At 37.1% G+C, this 24,251-nt stretch overlaps 1 protein-coding gene across 6 annotated transcripts in view; it reads left to right on the plus strand.

The window, feature by feature from the left end:
• The window catches only part of SLC12A7 (solute carrier family 12 member 7), a 117,312-nt gene that overhangs the window by 47,691 nt on the left and 45,370 nt on the right, over positions 1 to 24,251 (plus strand). For all 6 annotated transcript variants that reach the window (XM_026672500.2, XM_087961123.1, XM_026672499.2 and 3 more), the window contains exons 2-9: positions 5,707 to 5,801; positions 7,631 to 7,753; positions 8,372 to 8,518; positions 13,418 to 13,472; positions 16,458 to 16,588; positions 17,581 to 17,807; positions 19,643 to 19,857; positions 20,318 to 20,479. In XM_026672500.2, the coding sequence (XP_026528285.1) occupies positions 5,707 to 5,801; positions 7,631 to 7,753; positions 8,372 to 8,518; positions 13,418 to 13,472; positions 16,458 to 16,588; positions 17,581 to 17,807; positions 19,643 to 19,857; positions 20,318 to 20,479 (1,155 nt within the window). The remainder of the gene's footprint in view (positions 1 to 5,706; positions 5,802 to 7,630; positions 7,754 to 8,371; positions 8,519 to 13,417; positions 13,473 to 16,457; positions 16,589 to 17,580; positions 17,808 to 19,642; positions 19,858 to 20,317; positions 20,480 to 24,251) is intronic.

Genomic DNA, 24,251 nt, shown 5'->3' on the forward strand with positions numbered 1-24,251 from the left:
AATGTTTTGTATGCTCTGGTTAGTAGTGTGATTAGTTGGTAGAAGCTTGTCCCAGCTTCTACCAACCTAGCAGTTCGAAAGCATGTAAAAAAATGCAAGTAGAAAAATAGGGACCACTTTGGTGGGAAGGTAACAGCGCTCCATGAACCTTTGGCATTTAGTCATGCCAGCCACATGGCCACAGAGACATCTTTGGACGGTGCTGGCTCTTTGGCTTAGAAACAGAGATGAGCACCGCCCTCTAGAGATGGAAACGACTAGCACGCATGTGCGGGGGAACCTTTACCTTTTTAGGTATAACTGATATTGAGTCTATCCATATGTTGAGAGATTAGGGAGTTTATATTGTGTCTTCTGGCTTCAAATTGGTGTTCATGAATGTACACGGGGGCTGTTACAGTCCTTACACTGTGTGCTGTAGATTTCTGTTTTTTCTTGAGCTACTGGGTCTTTTGGTTTACTTAAGAGGTTTGGAAAGCTTTAGTTGGTTTGTCTGCTATGGTTGTAATACTTCGTTGGTTGTTTCTGATGTGTTTTTGACTGGTATTTTTATCTTTTTATAACTTGTGTTGTGCTGTAGTGACTTGTAAAGCACTTTTTGATAAAGCTGGGTAGGCATCCATTTTGTTGGAAGATGTTGTATCGGAGGTCTGTGTCCTTTTTGTTCTGGATTACTGTATATTTGTATGGTATTATCTAAAGCTCCCAGAAAAAAAATCTTCAAAAATGACATCAATCAGTTAAATAGAGTACTAAATAGATTTGATAAAGAATCAAAAGTATGCAAAAGTTCCTTAAATTTGGGGGAGAGGAATGCTAATTTGTTGTGAAACAATTTGTCCTATTAGGGTTGTCAAGGAAAAGGGCTTTGTGATGAAAATAGATCTGATATCTGCCTATGAGTTTAATAAGTTATATTGAACTTTATGTGAATAGATTTCTATTTCAACACTGAGCTGTTTCCTCTTTTCCCTCTCTAATGTATTTCAGATATGCTTTGTTCTTCATGTATCTCCAAAGTGCTGCAACATATTTAATAATTGTAGAGTTAGTTGGAAGAGAAAAAAAAGAATGTATATCACTAGAATGACAAAAAAGCAAATATGTGATTAGATGTCATTATCAATTCCGACTAGGATAGGATTGTGCAATTTGTGCAATACCCAATCTGGTTTTGGGACAGATGATTTTACACACACACTGTGAATGTACAGTACATAATACCTCTGCCTCCTGTTTTCCCAGGAAAATCAACCTTGTGGGTAAGTTAGTTACAGACTTATAAGAAAATTCACCAGATTGGACCGTTGGGTGTATATAGAGGCTGCCTTTAAGTGTAAACTTAACAAGGTGGTTGAGAGACATCTTGAATAAGTTTGTTAATAATGTATCTCTTAAGTCTATCATCCCTTAATGAAATGGTGCAATTTATGTTGGGAATCATTTATAGCACCACATATTGTTCAAAGGTATTGAAGGCCCTCATTAATTTATCTAATTAAATGTAATTGTTTTGCCAACCCTTTGTTTTTTGTTAAGATCTCCTATCTCATGAATCAGCTCTTCTCTGTACACAAGGCATTTCTGAAACTATCTAGTACTCTGGTTAAGGAACTTGCTGTTCTTTTCCGTCTCTTTGCCAGATGTATTTGCTACCTCTGTTCATGCTCTTAACGAATGGACCATTTTCCTACTCATTATTCACCTTTGTCTCAATATTTGAATTCAGTATCCCTCTGTAATTAAATATGGTGAAACTCAGAACAACTTCAGTAAATTTCCATCCGGATATGGAGCAAATCCAGACATGCTTAAAGCTGCTATGCCATAACCCTTTAACCTTCTGGAGTCTTTGTGCCCTTCTGTCAATAGTGTTTTTTCTTCTTTATAATTATAGTTCCAATACTGTGATCACAATAATTTGTGATTATTTTCTGAAGTTTAAACAACCAGATTTTCCCTCTGTACTTATTGCACTGGAACATCTTATTGCATGGAGGAAAAGTTGCAATGTTGAGCTGATATGTTTAATATCTTACTTCATATGGATGTTTTTTTCCTTTGTCAGGAACAGGCTCACATTCTCTGTTCTTCCAGATTCAAGTTGCTGTCTCAGCACAGTCTTGCATTCAATTATTTATATATAACAGTAAAACTTGTGACATGTATAGGTAGAGTTTGAGTTACAAAACAGTTCATTTAGAGACTGTTCAGTTACAACGGCATTGAAAAAAGTGACTTATGATTGGTTTTCGCTCTTACGATTGTTGCAGCATCTTCATGGTCACCTGATCAAAATTCAGACACTTGACAACCTCATATTTATGACGAGTGTAGTCTCATAGCAAGCAAAGTCAGTGGGTCACTTAACAATAATGTTGCTAACTTAACATCTGTGATTCACCTAAGTGTGGCAAGAAAGGTCATAAAATGGGGCAAAAGTCACTTGTCTCGCTTAGAAACAGAAATTTTGGGTTCAATCGTGGTCATAAGTTGAGGGCTATCTGTATATTACATTGTAATTTCTGATCCCTGATTACTTTTGCGAATTTCTAAGAGACATTGGCTCCTGCATTTCCCAAAGAATATCCTTATTTGGCTTTCAAATGAGCAGTGTTTGTGGCTTCCCATTTTAAGGTTAGTTGCTGATCACTCTACTGCATTATCATTCTGTTTCTTTTTTTCTTTCATGGCTAAATGTTATTTAGCTAATAATATTTAATTTAGAATTCCTTTGATGTAGCTTCTGTGATCTTTTGTGCTCCTTTGTGCAAATTTCTTTTACGACTTTAGCACAAAGCCTGAAGGATGTTCACAATTTTATACTAAGAGCAAATGTTATTGGCCTTATTTAAATTTCACCCTCAAATGCTTGTGCAGTATTGTTGTTTTATTAATCAGTGTGATGGGGAGCTGGGTATAAAAAGCAGTATTTCTTGATTACTAAGCTGGTTAGTGGTTTTTAGTTTAATATAGAAATCTAATTTCCAGTACAGTTTACTTTTGCACATGCTGTATGTAGTAAGTGCTATCTTTAGAAAAGTTCTTTATCTTGCAGCACCAATACAGATGGGCTAATGAGGATTTCCTTTTCTGAGGACTTGTAATGCTGAGGATTTCTGAAATAAGATTTATAGGCTTCTTGGGGATAAGGCTTGCTAGAACTGGAGGTCAATAGTGTCTGTGCTGTTGGTACTGTATTTTATGATGCCTAGTCCAGGTGTTAATAGATCAGGAAGTTGGAAACATTTATTTGTAAGAAAGGAGCTTGCATTTTTTTCTGTTACAAAAAATTAAACAGTTCATTGCTAATTCATTCAAATTGGCTCTTCCCATCAGTTTTCACAATTCACAATCATATTTAGCATTTTCAGGAAGCTAATATTAACACAAAAAAGTATTGTATGCAATGCTTTCATGCATGGTGCTAAAATGGTACCAAAATTTAAATATAAAGTGGGTAGTAAAAATACTTTCTGGATTTGATACAGAAGTTGGAGAAGCAATTTAAGGGGGTGTCAGAATTGCACTGTGATCCCCAGTCATTTGGGAAGAAGGATCTGTAAGGAGATTTTGCCACCTTTGCAAGACCACATCTCTATATTCTTACCATCTATCTGTGGTGAAGTAGTCTTCAAAATGATGATAAATTCATAGCAATAATATTAAGTACAATGTAAGTGAGAAAGTATATGTCACAAAGATTCCGTTTTCAGATGGACAGGCATAGGACTCGAGCATTGCCATAGAACCAGAGACCCTTCAGTAAAAATAAGCATGATAGTGGAACCTGAGGGAAACATTAAACATTTCAGGCTGGTCACACATTTGTTGGAGCAACTTGCTTCTCTTGTTCCACAGCATTTGGAAATTAAAAAGATGCCAAATACTACACAGTGAGAAATGATAAAATGGGAGAAGTGGTAGGACAGAACTTAAGCTGAATTTTCAGATAATAAAAGTGGTGTTCAAAGAAAGAAAGGTATCCATCTCATACCCTTCTGCCTATTAAATATTAAGGGCTAGAATGTTGACTTGAATACAGCAAATAAAAAAGGTATGAAATGCTGTACTAAAGGTTAAAGCTGTATAAAAAGGAACTGTTTTCTATCAAAAGTCATCAGTGTCATGTTTTGTAAACCGCTTTGGGTGAGAGAAAAATAATTATTAGAGAACAAACCCAGTTTGGTGTTCCAATTAACATTCACCCCGCTAATTGGTGGATGTGTTGCAATGTACTTGGTACAGGGTTTTTTGGGGGGAAGGGGGGGGGATAGTGATGAGAACACCATTGTTTTGAAAAGAGTATATATTATTCAATAATCTGTACACTGCAACAAAACAAATACAGGATTTGTCTTGCCTATTTTTAAATCCTAAACATATAGCTTAATAATGCTTTTAAATCTTCATTGCAATGACTCATGACATGAACAGGCAAACATTTGAAGTGTTTTTGTTGCTTCGCAATTAGCCTAAATTAATGTCTAAATACACAAGGGTTTTCTTTCTGCAATAGCTGTAAATTAAAGGTAGATAATTGCTTCCTTCTATTCTGTTTTCTTTTTTAACGATTCAGGTTGAAAGTCTGATTTGCACGAGAGTTTTTACATAAATGGAAAGTATAATTAAGTTACCAGCCATGGTGGCCTCTGTGTCATATGCAGTATTTAGATCAATGGTCCTCAGCCTTTCCAGCTTGGTGGCCTGGCCTGCTGCAGGGAAGGGGATGTGTGAGTGGCAGATGTGTGAGAGCACAGCTCCATTTGTGTGAGCGGCACTGCGCCCTTCACTCGTACGAATGGAATTTTGTGTACAAATGGAGGGTGCTTGTGCTTGCGCGTGAAGCTCCATTCATCCCTTGCCTGCCACTTGTGTGACTGGAGCTTCACAAGTGTGCTTGCCTATTTCTCCCACGGCCCAGTTTCAAACAGGCCATGGCCCGGTATTGGGCTGCGTCCCCAGGAGTTGGGGACCCCTGATTTAGATTATGCTTCCAGTGTAGCCAAATATTAACAAGCAGTCTTGGGTTATTCCATGGAAGGCCAGAGCTCTAATTTAGAGTCTGCTTTGAAAGCCAATATCCCACCAATTGGAAGGTACATAAAATACTCTGAATCTCAGGATTCCTAATATAGAAAAAAAGCAGGAATTAATTGTGCATTCTGCAATTGAGCTGGTAAAAGAGTGAAAAATAATAGAACATGGAGTTAGCTTTTAATAATTGCTTACTGTACTTGCTTTACATGTACTTTCTTATAACTTGCTCCGTATCTTTAAATATCTGAGTTGATTAGTTCAAAAATACAAAATGAAATAAAAAAAATATTTTAAAATGCATCACTTCCAGAACATGCATATCACTATCAAATCTGTGTAACTCTGTAATTTAACAAATTAAGGCCCCAACATAAAAATCTACCTTTTTTGTGAAAAACCCAGCCTCAAGTCCTCTAATTATTTCATTCAGTGGCTGATGGACCCTATAGTTCTCCATAGCCTGACAGTTGTTTGTCTAAGCAGAATTATCCCAGCATCCTCCTTTGGGCCTGTTCTTTTATAAAGTGAAATATCTGTCTATATTTACAGATCGTCATCGCCAGACATCTTACCTGCAGGAATGGGGAACAAACATGTTATTCTTGAATTTGTCATTAAAAATGTGTGATTTAATTGCTTCTAAGTGCCTTTGTTTTCCCTTGATAGGTGATGGGGTCCCATGGGAAAGTAGCCCATTCATCAATAATTCAAGTTTGGAGAGAGGAAGACTCTATGAAGGAAAAAATATGGCACTCTTTGAGGTAATATTAATTATTAATTTCAACAAATCTTTGTTACTACCAGTACAATTTAAGTGTGCTAGTTATTTGTTTAAAATCCATTGATAATTTGCAGATGATTGAGTCAGCCACTTCCTGGTCACCTTACTTATTCTGTGCATCACAAATCACCAATGATCCAGACCAGTGGTCACCAACCAGTGGGCCAGGGACCACTGGTGCTCTGCGAGAAAATTTTGGTGGTCCGCAGAGAAATGGCACCCCCCAAAGGAATTGATCCAGGCTGCAAGGGAACACAAGGCTGCACTGCCCATATGGCCCGCAGGAATACAAGGCTTGCATTGTGAATGAGGTAGTGAGGGGAGAGGGAGAAGGGGGGGGGAACTTTCCCCACTTGCTCCATGTGCCTGACCTGGCTACCGGGCTGCTTCTTTCCACTTCTTTCTTCTTGTGCTTTTGGCTGCATACAAGGAAAGCAGCAAAAGTTTCTTTCTCTCCCCCAAACTCTGCCAGAAATGAGTCTTTGGGACCCGGCAAGGCATCCTGCTCCAATAGGCTGCACCGATGCAATAAGTCTCACAAAGACTCATTTCTGGCGGAATTTGGGGGAGAGAAAGAAAGAATTCTGCTGCTTTCATTGCATGAAGCCAAAAGTCTCTCTCCCACCCCCTGAGAATGAAGCTGGAGATGGTATCCTGTGATCCCAAATAAATAATGATCGATCAGTAAGAAAATGGGGTGGGGAATTTTCCTGCAGACTTTTTTGGGGATTTTCCCAGGGTCTCTGGTCTGCGGAATTTAAAATTATGAGTTTGGTGGTCCCTGAGATCCAAAAGGTTGGCAACCCCTGATCCAGACAACATTCTCTAAGACTTCTAGCTGACAGAAGGAAAAGTGAGAAATGTTCACATCCTGCATTTTATTTTTTATTAAAACTAAAAAATAATGGAACCAAACACCACAATTATTTACCTATTCCAACAATTCTATTCTCTTTTCACGCAACAAAAGAAAAGAGAAATAGACCTCTTTGAAAAGCTTTGTTTTCCACTGGGCTGTAAAGAACATAATCTCTCTGTCAGAAGAAATAAGGAACATTACTTGCTAACCTATGATTTCCCACTAGCAAATAAGTGCTTCACAGTTAGCCTAAATTAATGTCTAAGTACACATTTGACAGCTGACAATTTTTAAAAAAAGGTTAAGTATTCGCACTCACCTGCATGACACTTCATTGCCCCATTTCCTAATGTTCTTGACTATCCAAAATAATAGCCACAAAAAAAATCACAGTGAAACATTACTTTCTAATATTATAAAATTTATATTTCTTTTATTATATCTGTGTTATATGCATTAATCAAAACAAAAAGTGGTTTCCTTAGTCAGTTGGAATACAAAAATTTACTTTTTGTGATGCAGTCCCCAAAGTCTACCTAAAATTATGGTTCCCTATAAATGCTGCTGCAAAAGATTGGTACTGTAGTTCCATAACCGTAAGGAAATGCCTTATGCTGTCGTCTAATAATGTTTTGTGTGTGTGTGTGTGTGCGTGTGTGTGTGGCATAAGTGCTTATAAATCTACAATTTTTTTTCCTGCTGCATAATCTCCATTCTTATCACAAATTGTAATTCAGCACATCTGGAGAAAGGAGGCTGAGATGATATTTTTCAAGCTCAATAATTGAATAATCTGTATTTTGGGGCCATGCAATGTTTATTTTTAAAAAAGCTGAAAAAACTTAGCTGGTGGTTATTTTTTAATTGGCTGTATGTAATACCTTTAAATATGCAATTAGTTTTGAGCTAAAATTCTCTTGCCTAGTACTATCTTTCAAAATTTCCAACAGGAAGAAATGGATAGCAACCCCATGGTATCATCTCTTCTTAACAAATTAGCCAATTATACCAATGTTACTCAGGGAGTGGTAGAGCATGAAGAAGATGAAGATGCCAAGCGGAAGGAAATTAAGGTACAAAATGCACCCTCCATTCTCTATACATCATCATTTCCATGAGTTGGATATAGTGATGGCCTTGAATATTAACAATATTAGTTCCCAATCAATGAACCCTAGAAATTTTGATGCTTTTCTTTTGTCAGATTACAGTCACACAAGCTAAGAACTATGTGAGGAAGATTTGTGCAATAGAACCTTCTTTCAAAGAAATAACATGTATAAATTGTAGCATGCACATAAACAAACGTTCTTAACATCAAGATTCTGCTAAGAGTTCAGTAATTTTCAGTTTTGCTAAAAAATGTTTAGGGAAGAGTTAAATTGAATCACAGCAACTAAGTTAACAGCACAGAAAATGATGAAAACAACAAAGCAAATGTGAAGGAACATAAAAGTGTGTGATATCTAGATTCTCTGGGATATACACTATATGCTATACACTATTCCAGAGCATCTAGCGCAACAAATAAAATAGATGATAATGAAAAAAGCAAAAGAAAATATAAAAGCATATGAGTAGAATGTATATGTAATCATCATGAGAAATACAAAAAACTTAATGTGTTGTGGCCTTTGATAGTCTTTTTTTCAAAAAGATTATCTTAATTTTACATGTTATCTGATTTTTAGGCTCCACGTATGGGCACTTTCATTGGTGTATATTTACCCTGTCTACAAAATATTTTGGGAGTTATTCTATTTCTGCGACTGACATGGATTGTGGGAACAGCAGGAGTTCTTGAATCATTCATTATTGTATTCATGTGTTGTGCTGGTGTAAGTATAATATATGATTTCTTTGATACTTGTTGAACTTCATTGTGCATTCTAATCTTCTGTTCTGTCTTGATAATTTTACAAATAGCTGGACAGGCTATTTATAGCAAGTAAGGCTTGTAGTAATAGAGGTACACTGTTCTGTTCCCTTGTAGGCATATTTCTTAGAAGCGGTGGTATTGACAGGCTAAAGCAGTATCGTGTGTTAAATGAAATCCATCTGCTTGTTTATTTCTAGAATGAAAAAACCTCACTGTTTTAGATGAGAAAATCTTGTGAGTAAGCCCTTTTCCTAACTAGAATTCAGTCCAAATGCAGTAGTTGTTTAAGAACAGAAAGTTGGAAGCTGCTTGATGAAAATAAATAAACAAGGCTATACTAAAGTAGATCGTACGGTTATAAAATTTTCCTCTGACTCACTATAGTTCTGTTTGCTAAAATTGTGGCCCTGAGTTTCTTGAGCTGCATGAAAAAGTTAGAGGTTTCATTGGTAGCACCCATACCTAGACAGTTTTAACCAGTAGAAGTCTCTTAGAGATCTCTGGACCACTCCAAGAAATAATTATAGAAGCAATATTTATTTTAGATATTTCAGATATGATATCTGAAATACCAAGGAGCCCTGGTGGCGCATGTTGTGGTTCACCGTCAGCCTGTGCAGATGGCAGCGAAATTGGACAATGGGGAAGAACGGGGACCAGTCCGGGAGTCTGGGGAAGACTCGGATGAGGGTCCTGTGTCCAATGCAGAAATGGGGCAGGACCATCCAGGAGTTGTGTGCTGACTCTAGAGCCACCAGAGTCTGGCAGCAGCGAGGCAGAGGAACAAGGGGAGTCTGTTACCAGCGTGTGTGTGCGCAGAACTGCTAGAAGGCAAGAGCGGCTAAGACAAAAGGGATGACTCGGGAGTAAGGCTTGGAGGTGATTGCCCCTCCCATAAGGTATAAAGGAAATGCAAAGGTAGAGAAACCTTTGCAGGAAGCAAAGTCGTTTGCTCTGTTTGGATTCAACCTTGAAGCTCTGTGTGGACTTTGTACTTGGTTGATTTTTCCCCCCAGTTAATTTGGCACTTTAGTTGTTGGCAGCAATTCAAAGGAGATAAAGGTGGGTGCTTATTCTGTTTGGGACTCATTACAGGCTGGGAATGAACATAATTCCCAGCGTTGAAATAAAACAAAAGTTATTTTGACCAGCTCAGTCTGACACATAAAATTTGCTTGCAAACAAACTCACAAAATTAACTCACAACACACCATGCACGTAAATATTGAATTGTTTTATAAAAAAGAGCAACTTTTACCCAAAAGCAGGCAGATTGAGTTGCTCACAGAATCATTCAGTGATCTATCTATCTGGCATCGGCTAGCTCAGTCTCTCAAATTTGCTTGCCCTGAGTCTGCACTGAATTTGCTTGCAAGCAAACCTTCAGTCCTAAGGGAGGTTCGTCTGTGCTGAGCCAAAGATCTAAAGACTAGCTAGAAAGCAAGAAATCCAACCATGTCCTGCTTCCTAGCTAATCTAAATCTCCCAGCAAAACAGAATAGATGGTGGTCAGAAAAAGGAAAAATAGCAATTTAGCAGGCAAGTTTACTGGGTAAGGAGTGAGTGGGCGGGGAGGATTCCCGGGGGCCATGTGGGCGGCACAGGCTTGTGTTTCGGCACAGCCTGGATTAATTGCTTTGTGGGGGTGCTCTAAGGGTGAGATTTCTCTGTGGCCCACCAAAATTTTCTCACGGCCCACCAGTTGGCAACCACTGTTGTAAAGCACTAAGTGCTATTGCTATTGCCATTGGTATTGCTATCTGGGGGAAAACCCCAAGGCATTGTGATCTCTCCATGTTTGACTTCCAAGGATAACTTGGAATCATTGTTCAGATAGATCTAGTGCATGGGTGTCAAACTCACGGCGTACATTGGCGTCAGGCGATGTATTGTGATGTTTTCCCCTTCATAGAGCTGGGATGGGAGTGTCCTGCATGCGATGCATCCAGCCTGCAGGCTGCCAGTTTCATACCCCGATCTAGTGGATAAAAACAGTGTTTTAAAATATTAAATATTTAAAACTATAACTATACTATAAAATTATATTAAATTTAAAAATAATGTTCAATTCCCCCCTCCCCCAAATGCATTTCCATTCAACGACTAGAAATGATTTAAAATAACATTTCCAAAAATCTGCTGAAAATTGTCTAGCAAGTTTGCGTGTTAACCAATTGTTGGGGTTTTTAACTACTTTGCCTGGGAAAAAAATGTATTTTGTGAGTTGATGATTGAGATCTGGGAAGTCAAATAGATACCATGTCGTGCTTTTGACTAGTGGGGAAAATAGCTCCATTGTTCTTTCTGTTGATATCATACATTTAGAACATAACATTATACCAATTACTTTTAAATTTTATCAGGATTTTGTAATATACCTGAATTTAATTTTTTATAAATTTAGTATATTTAGAATAGATACCGGTAATAATTGTTAATCTGCCTAACTTGCATTAAGATCATGAAGCTTTAATTTTTCTCTCTCATTTTATCCTTGATATTGACACTATGCAAGTGAAACCCTTATTTTCTCTGGAGGTAATTCATCCACAGAGATACTAAATAGGATATGAAGACAAAGGAAACTCTTTCTCAACAGCTGATTGACTTGATTTATTTCCAATTGTTCTTGCTTCAAATAGCAACATTTCTTAGCGGCTTATGGACTCTGAGTTATTTCCAGTGTTGAGAGCCAGTAGATACCTGTAGTGTGTAATTTGGGCTAAACCTGCAAATGAGTCACCTTCAGAACTAAATTTCTAGCCAAAATTACACTGGGCAGCTTCACAAAGTTAAATGAATAACAGTACACAAAAAATAGAATACATGAAAACAATCCCCATATGAGGAAACAGAAACCCTCTTTCCACATCCTCCACACCAAATCCTAACCCGTAGCCTGAGAGAAAAGCCCATCTTAAAAAAGATTTCTCATAAATGGCCATGGTGTAGGGGTCATAGAGATAGTGGCCAAAAAAGAGCAGGTGCAGCAAGAAAAATACTCTGAAGGCCAGCTAGATAACATTGTTTTGTCAATGGGTCCAACCAGGCTGATCAAATCAAGCTGGAATGCATAAGGTGGGCAGACAATATAGGAGACAAGCAGTCTCTTAAAATAGCAAGGGCTTCATATGTATCAACCCTTCAAGTAGGCCAGATCAGAAAACTGAAGACTACTGGAATTCTAAAAGTCTGTGGAGATTCTCAGTCATCCAGGTCCTTGTTGTCCCAAAGTTACAGGAGGCAACTGGAGTTTCTTGTTTTTTCTTTGAAGACGTTTTATTTTGTCATCTGAAGCGAAACATATTCAAAGAGAAAACGAAAAAGTCCAGTTGCCTGCTGAAAAAGCACTTTGGGGACTATTGGAATTCTACTTTATTGTTGAAAGATATAATAAAATAATGAAAACTTGATAAATTCTTAGTCTCCGCTCTTATACCAAGAGAATCAAGATGTGGCAATCTTGAGTTTCTTTCTCACTCCCCCTCCTTCCTTTCCAGGCTAAACTGGTACTGAGGTAATGGTTGTTGAATACCTAATTCAAGGTCATCTCCATCTATATTGGTGATAATCAGCATGTTGAATTACAATCAGAAGCCAGTTTGTATCCAATGCAACTCTCACAGCAGAGATATTATATCGGCATGATGGGGCTTGTCCATCTCTGGTTGTGCTGCTCTGATTATTCAGCAATAGCTTCCAAGTGACCTTCAAGGGCAAATCCATTGCGCTAGAAAGCATTGTAATAACCCATCCACAAGATAATTAAGATATGAAAAACTCTACTATATTTGTTCAATTTTTTTGTATATTTTTACATCTAAAGATTTGAACAAGGCTTTCTTACATTGGTTTCTCTTTACTGCTCTGTGCTTCAAAATGAAGGAATAGTTACAATCTATATAAATAACTAGAAGGGAGAAGACATAAATAATGTATAGTATTTCTTCTTCTTATAACATGGATATAAGTGACTGAGCCCTTTCCAGACAAATAGTCAATAACATTTAAAAAAATATGTTACTATAAAAAGTATTCCTGGATGTGTCGCCGCATGGATCTTGCTGTCTTGATGAAGAATGTAAGTTTCTACTGCTCTGTACTCTATTCTATTTATCAGATTTATCGGCGTATAACACGCACTTTTTCCCCTGAAAATAGGGGGCAAATGATGTATGCGTGTTATACGCCGATATAATGTTAAGAAGCCTTCGGTGAATGCTGCTGGGATCGGGATCAAGGACACAAATGAAAGAAGGGGAGGGAGGAAGCAACCGAAGCCTGTCCTGCTCTCTGGGTCAGCTCTCTCAGTCGCTCTCTCGCTCCTCCACCAGCGCAGGAAGAAACTGCTTCAAAGAAGCGGGGGCTTTTCCTGTCGCCACAGCTTCCCTGAAGCGCCCGTTCTCCCCACCCCCCCCCGCCCGCCCGCCTGCCCGCCCGCAGTGCTCGTTCTGCCTGCCTGCCTGCCTTCGTTAATGGTTGAATCGGAACAGCTTCGGCTGAGTAAAAGAGGCGAATAGTTATTATTCTCAGCCGAAGCTGCTCCCAAACAACCAGAAACTAAGGCAGGCAGGCAGGCAGGCAGAATGGGACACTGTGGATTGAAGCGCGGGGGTGGGAGTGGGGGTGAAACGGGCGCTCGGAAAATTTAATTTTTTTCCTGAAATTTCCTCTTAAAATGAAGATGCGTGTTATACGCCTGTGCGTGTTATACGCGATAAATATGGTATATGATTTTTGCTTTTCATAAAATTGAATATTGTTTTTCACTGTGCAGCTGAGTGAACCCTTTTATATCTTGCAAAGTTATAATTCTTTACTTCTTAATAACTTTTATTATCATCATTTGTTTTTGTAGACTATGCTGACTGCAATATCAATGAGTGCGATAGCAACAAATGGTGTAGTTCCAGGTAATAACGAAATATAATTATGTTTTAAAATATTTCATGCACTTTATAAACAGTCCTCCATTACTGGTGAAATATTGATCACTGTGATTAAATGAGACTTATGGAAGGTAGGGAGGAAGGAATTGCTTAACATATAATGTAAGATAATAATGCTTTCATGCAGAAAATTGTGTTTGTGAGAAAACACAAAAAATGATAACTTGGCCTGATTTATTCCTGTTCTTGTCTGTTTGCTAAGACATAATGAATGGAACACACAAGACAGGCCATGCAAAGGATAAGATAATGCCAACTTTCTTTTAAGATCTACAGTGCAGCTTCTGCCAGATAAGTTGGGTGGGTACAGTGATATATGAGGCCTCCCCTTTGTTCTTCAAATAGCAACAGAAAAAAGCCAAAACTAACATGAGAGATATCCTACCTATTTATCAGATAGCAGCAGATAACCAATTAGGCACATGCCTTTGAGAGAATAGGAAGAATTCCAGTGCCAAAATAATAAAGGCCAGGCGTTTACTTCAGAGTCTGTTTTACTTCAAAAGAAAAACGACTTGGTTTTGAAGAGAATGTACTCTGAGAAGTAAAATTGTTCTTTCTTCTAGAGGGGAAGGGATGGAATATTACATTAAAAGGATCTTTAATAATCTGGATTTATAATGTACATTACCAGTGAACTTAATCCCTGACTATTACTTATCTGTTTATTTTTAAAAATAATCTCTGTATCCCCTTTCTCTATAAAAAGTTTATAATAGCCATTTAATCATTCTAGTGTAAAATAATGGAAAAGAAGTTTAAATACAAATAGCTGAAATAGAATTGTTAACAAGGATTAATGGCTTAGGAAGGGGGTCAGAGTAAGAAGGAATTTAAAATATCTAAAACATTGGAGTCTCAGTACTGCAAAAGGGAGTCATTTGATAGCCCACTTTATAATAGAGAAGTGATAATCCACAATATGGAACATAAAAGAGCAGGACCTTCCCACAAAAATCCTAACTATCTGTGGAGTCACCAGTGGATGTTCTTGAAGGAAACTTACCTCTAGGTGATATAAAACTCTACTCCAGTATCAAAATTTTGATTATAGCTTGATACCAAATAAGTACCTGGTGCAGATATTTTAGTGCAGCTGTAATGGGCATGTAAAAAGCAGCCCAATCTGATACTTTACCACTGCAGTTGCCTTAGTTGTAGATTTCAAACCACTTTCAAGGGTGACCTCAGTAGACCACATTATTGTAATTTTGAAGTCACCTCTGTATGGTAGTCTTTGGGACTATTTTTGTTCAGGAGAGGGTACTAGCCTATTACTATTAGGCACTTCTGACCATAAAAATAATCTCCAGTAACGATCAGCACTACCAGAATGTAAACCTGTTCATTTAAGCGGGAATCAAACATCCCCAGAGCAGATTTGTGTTTATTTTTTAGAGTAGGGATATCCTTCTATCAGATACCTTTAATGTACACCGCTGTCATCTTACTAGGAATCAGCTTAGTTTCTTGACCTTGGGCAACCCACCACCCTATTCAAGCATTAGTTTAGACTAGACATTGTCTTTCTTGATTGCAGTATTACAGAAAAATTGGTTTTCATTACAGTGTGGTGATATATTTTTCCAAATCTAATGACATCTATAAACATGCAATGAAAGAAATTAATTATTTTGTGTTTTTCTGTGAATTCACAAGAAACATACTAATGTCATAAGAATTTATTTTAATATGAAGTACAGTTAATATTTCCTTACTTGTTGGGGCTTTGGAATAGTATTGGCATAGTGGGGTGATTGAGATGGTATTTCTCAGTAGCAGTGGTGGCAGCTGGCTGAAAGTGCTAAAGGCCCTCGGCCTCTATTTTAAACCTTGCCCTGCCACCAATGAGATTGGAAGTGAGGTGAGTGGATATGGTGAGTGGCATCCGGTGACGCTTCCGTCAATGGATCAGAGACCACGATCATGCTCAGCTTCAATCCGTGTTTACCTTGTCAAAGGTTTCCAAACGGGACCGGATCCACCTCGGAGGGGTGGGGAAAGAAGGGGAGACTGCCAGCTGGGTCGAGGGGAGCCGCATCTCCCCCTCCCTGGCTTGGCATACTCCCCTTGTAGACAGGAGTAAGTGGCAGTCTTTAATGGCTGCCCTGAAGACGGGAAGCCATTCAAGAAATAAGATTGTGCTGGAGCAGAGAAGCAGGCAGCATGGAGACCAGGCAAACTAGATGACATATGGACACTAAGATACCCCGGAATTAAGCTAAAAAGAAACCTTAAGAAAGAAAGATAGTAAAAGCGGTGACCAGAGAAAGTGAAAAAATTGACAGCTGAAAGTGGCTTTGAACTTTGAAAGGAGCTAAATTCAAGGAGGAAGCCAGAAGAAAATACTTGTTTAAATTGGATAATATATTATTTTGGCACTAAATAGGCATAATTAAAAGCTGAACTTGAATGTGTCAAAAAGAAGAAGAAAGAACAGTAATTGATAATTGGACATTGGGTTTCTGAAATTTAAAAGCCCTAAACAGGAAAAGTAAGGGGGGGGGGGGAGAGTGGAACAGATTACCCATAACAAACAGATTACCCATAACAATAAGGAAACTTCAATCCAAAAAGAGATCACTCTGGCGGAAAAACAAATCTGGTCACGTTGCCAATTTCAAAAGCCGATACAAAAATTTATGCCACCAGATAAAGCCTTTGTAATAGCCACACAAGTCCTCCAAAGAATGCACTTGCTTTAACTCTTTGAGGGAATACTTCTAATCTGTTTGGTGGAATATCCCTTCAGAATGCATTGCAAGCTTTTTTTCACCATTGTTAAGCAGTGCTAAAATATTTCACTTAGTCTTTCAAATCAGATTGACTTTCTGGCCTACTTCATCTGATATAGTGTCCCAATTAGTTAAGCAAGACAAATATGATTTGAATATGGTTAATGTGTTCTATACCATGTTAATCTGTGTCTTTTCCATTTTAATTTCATAGCTGGTGGTTCGTATTATATGATCTCACGGTCATTAGGGCCAGAGTTTGGTGGAGCTGTGGGACTTTGCTTTTACTTGGGCACAACTTTTGCAGGAGCTATGTATATTCTTGGCACAATTGAAATTCTACTGGTAGGTCTTTTATTTAAGGTTATGTTTTCCTTTTCATGCCACGTATTAAGAGTATTAAGAATGTAGTTTTCTTATGTAATAAATACCTTACTCCCTTTTCAATGTAGGGTTTGCTAACTATAGCAGAAACAATCCTGAAGATTCCGACCTGCCCATGTTAATCAATATGTGCCTAGGCATATGTGCATGTGCATGTATATATCTGACAGGGGCAGAACAAAGAAATCCCTTTATTTTGTTTGAATTAATAACAATTGTAAAATGAGTTACCCCATTTCCACAATGAATTGTTCCTCATCTGCATATAGCAATCATTCTTTCTTTATAAATAGAAAGACCATGTTTCCATACATAGAAATACTGAATGCACACAATCCATCCCTCTGTCCAGTAAAAATAGCAAAGAAGAAATAAGGCAGGGTAGATGGAGCTCTTGGTACAAGAAAAGTGTAAACTGCATTGGGATATGAAACAAATACAAAGGAACAAAACTGGGTGGAGATGAGTGAAGGTGGAGAAGTTAAATAAGGAAGAACAAAAGGCAAGGGAGAAGCCCCATTTAGGCAAAAACATTGAGCAAGAGCCACTCCCAAGCACTATCTAATCCTCAGCGTAATTTGCTCTGTGCAGCATTCTTTCATTTTCATAAGTTGCTTCTCTTCTCACATGTGTCTCCTCAATTGATAAGAAATTATTTGGGGAGAAAATTAACCTTCCTATTTCATTTATTATATATGATCTTCAGCCATAATTAGTTGAACTGAACCAGAGGTCAACCAGCTATTTATTTTTTCTTTGTTAAATTTTATGTGCTTCTCATCTCACTGTCCAAAGTGATTCTGTTGAAATGACAGAGTTATCAGTTATCTCCTTTTTATTTAAAAAAATTACATTTTAGTCTATGATCTTGCTGTTGATTCTTACTGCAGTGATTTTAATTATTTATGCTTTGGAACTTTGTACTAAAATTATATTCAATATTTGTCTTACAGAAATATATTTCTCCTAATGCTGCTATTTTTCATGGAAGCGAGGAGGCCACATTAAACAATATGAGAGTGTATGGGACGTGCATCGTTGCTCTGATGGCAATAGTTGTTTTTGTGGGAGTCAAATATGTCAATAAGCTTGCATTAGTCTTCTTGGCTTGTGTAATCCTTTCAATTATGGCTATTTATGCAGGAGTTATTAAAACTGCATTTCATCCTCCGGACTTTCCGTAAGTGCATCGCTACATTTAAATACCAATGGTAGTTATATTTTAATCTTGTTAAAGGGTTAAAAAAGAAGTGCAGTAGCAAATAATGCTAGTGATGCTTGCATTAGATTAGCTCAAGACCTTGAAACATGCCAAAAAGTCATCCTAGGTTTTCTGAAATGATTCCACTCAGGTGTATCCATAAATGGGAGAGAACATTGTTGCAAAAGAGTTTCAAAGTCTGATTTCCACATTTTCTGATGCTTCAGATCTTTGAACCACTAATTGAGCAGATGTTTACTCAGTGGCCTGCATAATAGTAATTAATTAAATTTGTTGTGATTTGAGCTTTCATAAAGATACACAAAGAAATGTGATTGAGGTTTTTAGAATACAGTCGTCTTTGTAAAAGGAATTTAAATGAAGCTCTTGTAGATGCTTGTCTATCTGTGGTAAAGCCTCACATTTCAGTTTTCTAAAATTATTCTGAATTTACCTTGAATCAACATGTACTATACCTTTGTTTTGGATAGATTCTACAAAATAATGCAGAGCACTCATTAGTCCTCATCTGCATTATTTTGAATGTACAGAACTTTAAATGGACTAGAACATAGAATGCACACATTGTTACCTGGCTAAAGAAAAAGCTGTATTTCCATTTGCTTGAATACAAGTATATCTGTGGGATCTGGGACCTTAATTTATTAAGATCTCAGTTCACATAGAGAAGGATATTTGCTTCTGACTCTGAGAATACATCTGTTCATCCGATGTCCTAGATACACATCTAGGGACATTTGGGAAGTATGGGTTGTGAAACCTCATTGTGTACCCAGAGTGAAGCCTTTCACGTGTTCAGGTAAAAGCTCAAAGACGGCCAGTATTTCTCTTGTTGTTGTCAACATTTTAATTTCTATTACAATTCCTCTAAGCATATGATAGTGCCATCCACACTGATAGCTTTCTCAGTCTACTTCCTAATCTCTTACGTTTTTCACAGATCATAAATGATCTTCAATCATTTTAGTTTGTGGAAAAATAGTTCCCTTAATACCTGATACTTTACTACCTAAATAATAACCCAAATTATAGACAATTACACTGGGAAGAGGTCAAAGTATCTGTGCATGCCCACTCATACAACCAGAAGCAGCTTTCAAAGCAGCCACAGCAGCCTTGTACACAATGCTGTTGCTTTAGTAATTCCAAAGATGTACACCACACTTACACCCCAATTTTAAGAAGGACCTCTTTTGAAACCTTTGTTCAACCCAAGTAAAGAAATGTGAACACCTGTATGTGTGCCGATTCAAATCAGTTTTGGCTCCTGGCAACTGTTTGTTGCCGTTTTTTTGACAAGATGTTCTGAAGTGGTTTGCCATTGCCTGTTTCTTTTGGCTGAGAGAGAGGGGGAATGGCTGAAGGCTACCTAGCAGGCTTTATGCCTAAATTGAGATTAGAATATACAGGCTTCAGGTTTCGTGCCTTACCATACACCAAATTGGCTCTCTATGAACACTTACATATCTTTTTCACCTACAGTACAGCCATTTAAAATAAAACAGCAACAATTGCAAAAGTTACTTCATTTCTAGCCCCTCTCTCTCCTTTGTTTCTTTTCTAAAAAACTTTCCAATAGCATTCTTTTTAAAAATATTTTGATGCCACATGACATTAATAAAAAGAAATTTAAGATTATTGGAGATTGTTTCCTTTATGAGCAGAGCTGTTAATATAAGCTAGAAGTAGTATATAGACATTGGTCAACATTGGTTTAAGATTTATTATCCTTAATTTGTCTTTTTAATAATGAAAAGTGCCCTTTAAATTATTTGTTTAATTATATTTTCTAGTATATGTCTTCTTGGAAACCGTACCCTAGCAAAAGATAAGGATTTTCCCTGTGCTAAACATATTGAAACAAACAACATGACAGTAACTACCCAATTGTGGAAATGGTTTTGTGGCAATAATCCCAACTTAAATGCTACTTGTGATGACTATTTTCGGTTAAATAATGTCACAGAAATCCAAGGTATTCCTGGAATTAAAAGTGGAGTCTTATTTGGTGAGTCTGGAATTCCAGTGGAAATGATTTTGGGAATTTTAAAAAAAATAGAACTAGTGATTTTCAACTGATAATAAGAATTTTGTCAATATGATCAATTCAAATTGTTCCTTAATTTAAAGGAGGCCCAAAACAAATGGCAGCCTTTGTTTAACTCCTTTTCTCTGTCTATTTAACTTTGAATTCCCATTTTATTTGTTGCATATTTCTGCTTTGTGTTTCCGTTTTGATTTGTCATAACTGTACATGATATTTTCCCCACAGTTTCAGTGGGGTATTGTCTACGTCCATCATATCATTTTTATGAAGTAGATATTTTCCCCCCAGAAATAAAGAAAACTTTGTAATTGATAAGTGTGGGACAGAATGAGTACTGAGAATAAGTTTATAGATTTTTGCATCAGGACTGGCTTATTTATTTTTTAAAAAATGGTTTTTTCCATTGTTTTTTCCATGGCAGATAATTTGTGGAGCAGCTATTCAGACAAAGGAACAATTGTGGAAAAACAGGATCTTCCTTCTATTCCTGTTTTAGTTGAAGAGGAACAAGTCTATTACATTTATACAGATATCATGACTTATTTCACCCTGCTAGTAGGGATTTATTTTCCTTCTGTGACAGGTATTGTTTCATCCTTTCTGCCTCCTATAAGAAAATGTAGTTATTATAAATTATTTATCTAAAATTTTGTTGACGTGCATTTCAGGGTCCTAATCTCACACAATGACATATGTAAAAATAAATGGCAGTATAGAAAATTGGTGATGGAATGTAGTAGGCTCGATTCCCAGGAAGAGAGGGAATGAATTCACAGGAATAAAAGGTAGCTCAATCCAGATATTTTATTTGAGAAAAAGAGGGTGAGGACAACCCCTCCCTAATAGTTTTCAGAGTATATGCTTGATGTAAACAGCAGCGTGCTTCAGTTTGTCAAGAGTCTGGATCAAGAAAGAGTTCTGCTTGGAAGAACTGCCACATATCTTTCCTCCTTTTTGAACCTGACACAATCAGTTCAGAACTGGAGAAGCCATTGGGATGAGAAGCGAAACATCTTCAAGGAAAAAAACAAAGCCTACTTGCCCTTTGAAAAAACGGACTTTGGGGATAAAGTTGGAAATCATGACTACTGATACATTTTTATGAATACTTTAAAAGTGCCAAATTGAAAAATTCAGTACCCATGACAGTGGATCAGCGTTACGATATTATTGTACTTTCACATTTCATACCTGATGAGCTTATTTGCACAACAGAACAACAACAGAAAGGGATATCAAAGGTGATTTCCAAGAGAAATAGGCACCACCATCTAATATAGCCTGTTAAAACAATGCTGTACTGCAACCAAATAATCCATTTCTCCCGAAACAGTTGTAGTAGAACCACATATTTTAGCACCTTGAATGAATTCTAGAATGCTAGCATCAAGAAGGAAACATTAGAGACCAAGCAGACTTTATTTAGTATGTGTTTAGATTTAAGGAAAGCAGCCCCCATCCCCTCCACCCCAAAATCTATTTTAACCAGGCTGGAAAAGCAGTAATCAAAACAGTCTTTGTAGGTCTCACCGCTGTACAACTTCTGTATACATCTTTGAGTAACACAAATACTGGTGGCTGAGAAGAACAGTTTCTTCATTGACAGCACAAACTTTAACACACCAGCAAAAACCCTTTGCATGCAACCAAATCTTTTTGACATATTTCAGGTCAATATACTCATTCAGATCCTGGTTAGTTGCTATTTTTTATTTTTGTCTTCTTCACTGCCCAAGAATTCAGTATAGCAATAACTTCAACACATAGGGACTTTCACCAAAACTATCTCTGAGAGAGATGGGCAGTTCTTAAATGCAATAAATAAGTTTTTGAAATTGGGAGTCGCAATAAATTTTATTGCATTACTTTCCACTTCTCCCCATCTTTTTCTTATCTTTTGTAATAAGCAATTTGGCCATTTCTTTATTACTTTAAAGAGTGTATGGCTTATTTGTAATAGCCTTCCCCCATAATAGTTTACAGTCTACAGCATACACACACCCTTTCTCTCAAAGTGGGGTTTTCAACACGTGTTACTTGGTCTCCTTGCTGTGCTTTGCTCCAAAAGATAGGTAGCTTTTAGTAGCAAAATGTTTCCTTTTTTGCAAAATAATACCCAAAATGAAGTAGTGTAATTAAAAATGAAGAATTTTCCCTCAATACTCTCTTCCCCAATTAAAAAAAAAATTTAGTTGCATTTTCTGCTTGCTGCATATTGTCACATGCTCTGTTGCTTGAAATACCGATTTTCCCAAATGCAGATCCACATCCAGGAGAGTTCCTCACCCTGTCCTTGTTGACTGGTGTCTCTAGAATTTAAATCTCAAGCAAGCCAGTATTAATTTCTTTTATCATTCAGCTTTAGAAAGCTAAAGCAAATTTAACAGGAAGCTCCTTCTGAAAAGTCCCTAATAATGTTTAAATCCCTCTAAGGGGACAGAATTATTTTGCCATAGTAAGTAAATTGTCTATATATAGAGATAAAATGTTCCACTCTCTTTCACCAAGTTGGAAAGTGTTTTGTGCTCTCTGTTCCTATTAAGAATAAATACTGTATTTGTATTTAAGGGGGAAAAAAACAGCTGCACATCCAGACCTTATTTCTTGAGTACATTTAATCCCTACAATTCTAAATTCTCTCTTTTGGTTAACCTTCCAAACTATTTTACTTTTGACTTAGAAATTTTTGGGAATTTTACAGAAGATTCTGTGGAATAGAACTTATCTCTATATTATGCTATCTTGTTCAGGTAGTTTTCACGTATTCATTCCATGTTGCCTGCATTGCTCAAATAGTACAGAACAAGAATGTGATAGCATTATTAATAATTGTCTTCTGTCCATGGAGTATGTTTGTTCCATATCTCATAATTTCATATAGGCAAAACATGTTCTAGAAATTAGCATGCGTGTTGGATTACTGAAAAAATTCTGCTTATTTTAAATTTACCTGAGTAATTCCTGAAAAAACTTTGCTGTTTATCGTATAATCTATGTTCACTAATGGAGACATTAGTTCTTTTCCACTGTCTTCAGTTTTACTGTCCCTGGTTTGAAATATAATCTAATTAAAAAGGAAACATTAAACTTAGTAATGACAGAAAATATCTGATCACGCTTTATGCCACAGTAGAAATTAAATTGGAAATTTGTCAGCGGCTTTTACTGTGCCTTAAAATGTGGCTCCTGTGTTCCTTTGATTTCTCTGAGTAATGAAAGAGAGTATCTGAATGTGTTCCCTCATGTAAAAGATACTGTTGAAATGTCATATGGTCATCGTGGTTACACATTCTTAACAATAAATTGTCTGAAACATCTCCAGTAATAGACAGTTTGAACTCTTGCACTGTCATCTTATATATCATTGTTCATGGCAAATTGAGGTAGATTTCAGTTTCAACCTTTGGCATATGTGTGCATATTATTCAGAAATTAATCATGCTTCAATGGTAAATAAATACTCACACTGAAAAAATATTCCTGTTGGCCATCCCTTAAGTTGAATAAGAGGATTCATGCTTGTTTATTTGGTGGCAGTTTTAATATAAGAGTTATAAGGAATTTGTAGTCATGTACAATACAAGCAAAATTGTTTCTTTCCAGTGGATTCCAGCAAATTGATTTATTGTATGGTAGTATTGTTAGGAATGATAGTCACCTAACAGTTGGGTTGGCAATATATAAACCAGGATAGTTATTCAATACTGTTGTATCTTTAAGAGAGTGCTGTAATTGTGATTGGCTGAGGTTCCTCTGACGGCCATAAGATGGAGCCAGAAACCTGGTTTGTTCTCTTCTTGCATTTCCCTATTGCCTTTTGCCTGATCGTCGTTCTGCTTGGATTGCTGTGAGTCTTGCAAACTGTTAGCAAACTCCGTTTACTGAACTTTGTTTATGATACTTGACTTCGTTTTTGGATTATCCCTGGACTGATTGTATTGAATACTACCTGCTTTAACCGTGTATGATTTGGACTGTTTGTTGGACTTTGTTTACCTGTTTACTGGAAGTAAAACCTACATTTTACTATTCAGTGTATCTGTATGCTGGTTGTGTGTTATTCCTCACCACTCTCACTACGTTTCCCTGAGTGCACTCATTCTCCTAACGGGGAATACCTCAACACTGGTTATGGGCCCAGTTTATACCAGACTCAGATAACTGAGAGTTAGTGTGAATACACAGTACCATATACAGACAGCTGTTTACTGTTTAATTGTGGGTTACTATCCTGGTAAAGATGGCACAAGACCCGTCAACAAGTCTATCACTGATAACCCGGTTGGCTGGAACAAACTATGTTTCCTGGTCTATGAAGTGCAGTTTACTTCTGCGTAGGGAAGGGTTATGGGCTG

The sequence above is a fragment of the Notechis scutatus genome, chromosome 3 (assembly GCF_049901735.1).
Source record: "Notechis scutatus isolate UNSWTSFEM ecotype Mainland chromosome 3, rNotScu1.2, whole genome shotgun sequence".
Classification (NCBI taxonomy): domain Eukaryota; kingdom Metazoa; phylum Chordata; class Lepidosauria; order Squamata; family Elapidae; genus Notechis; species Notechis scutatus.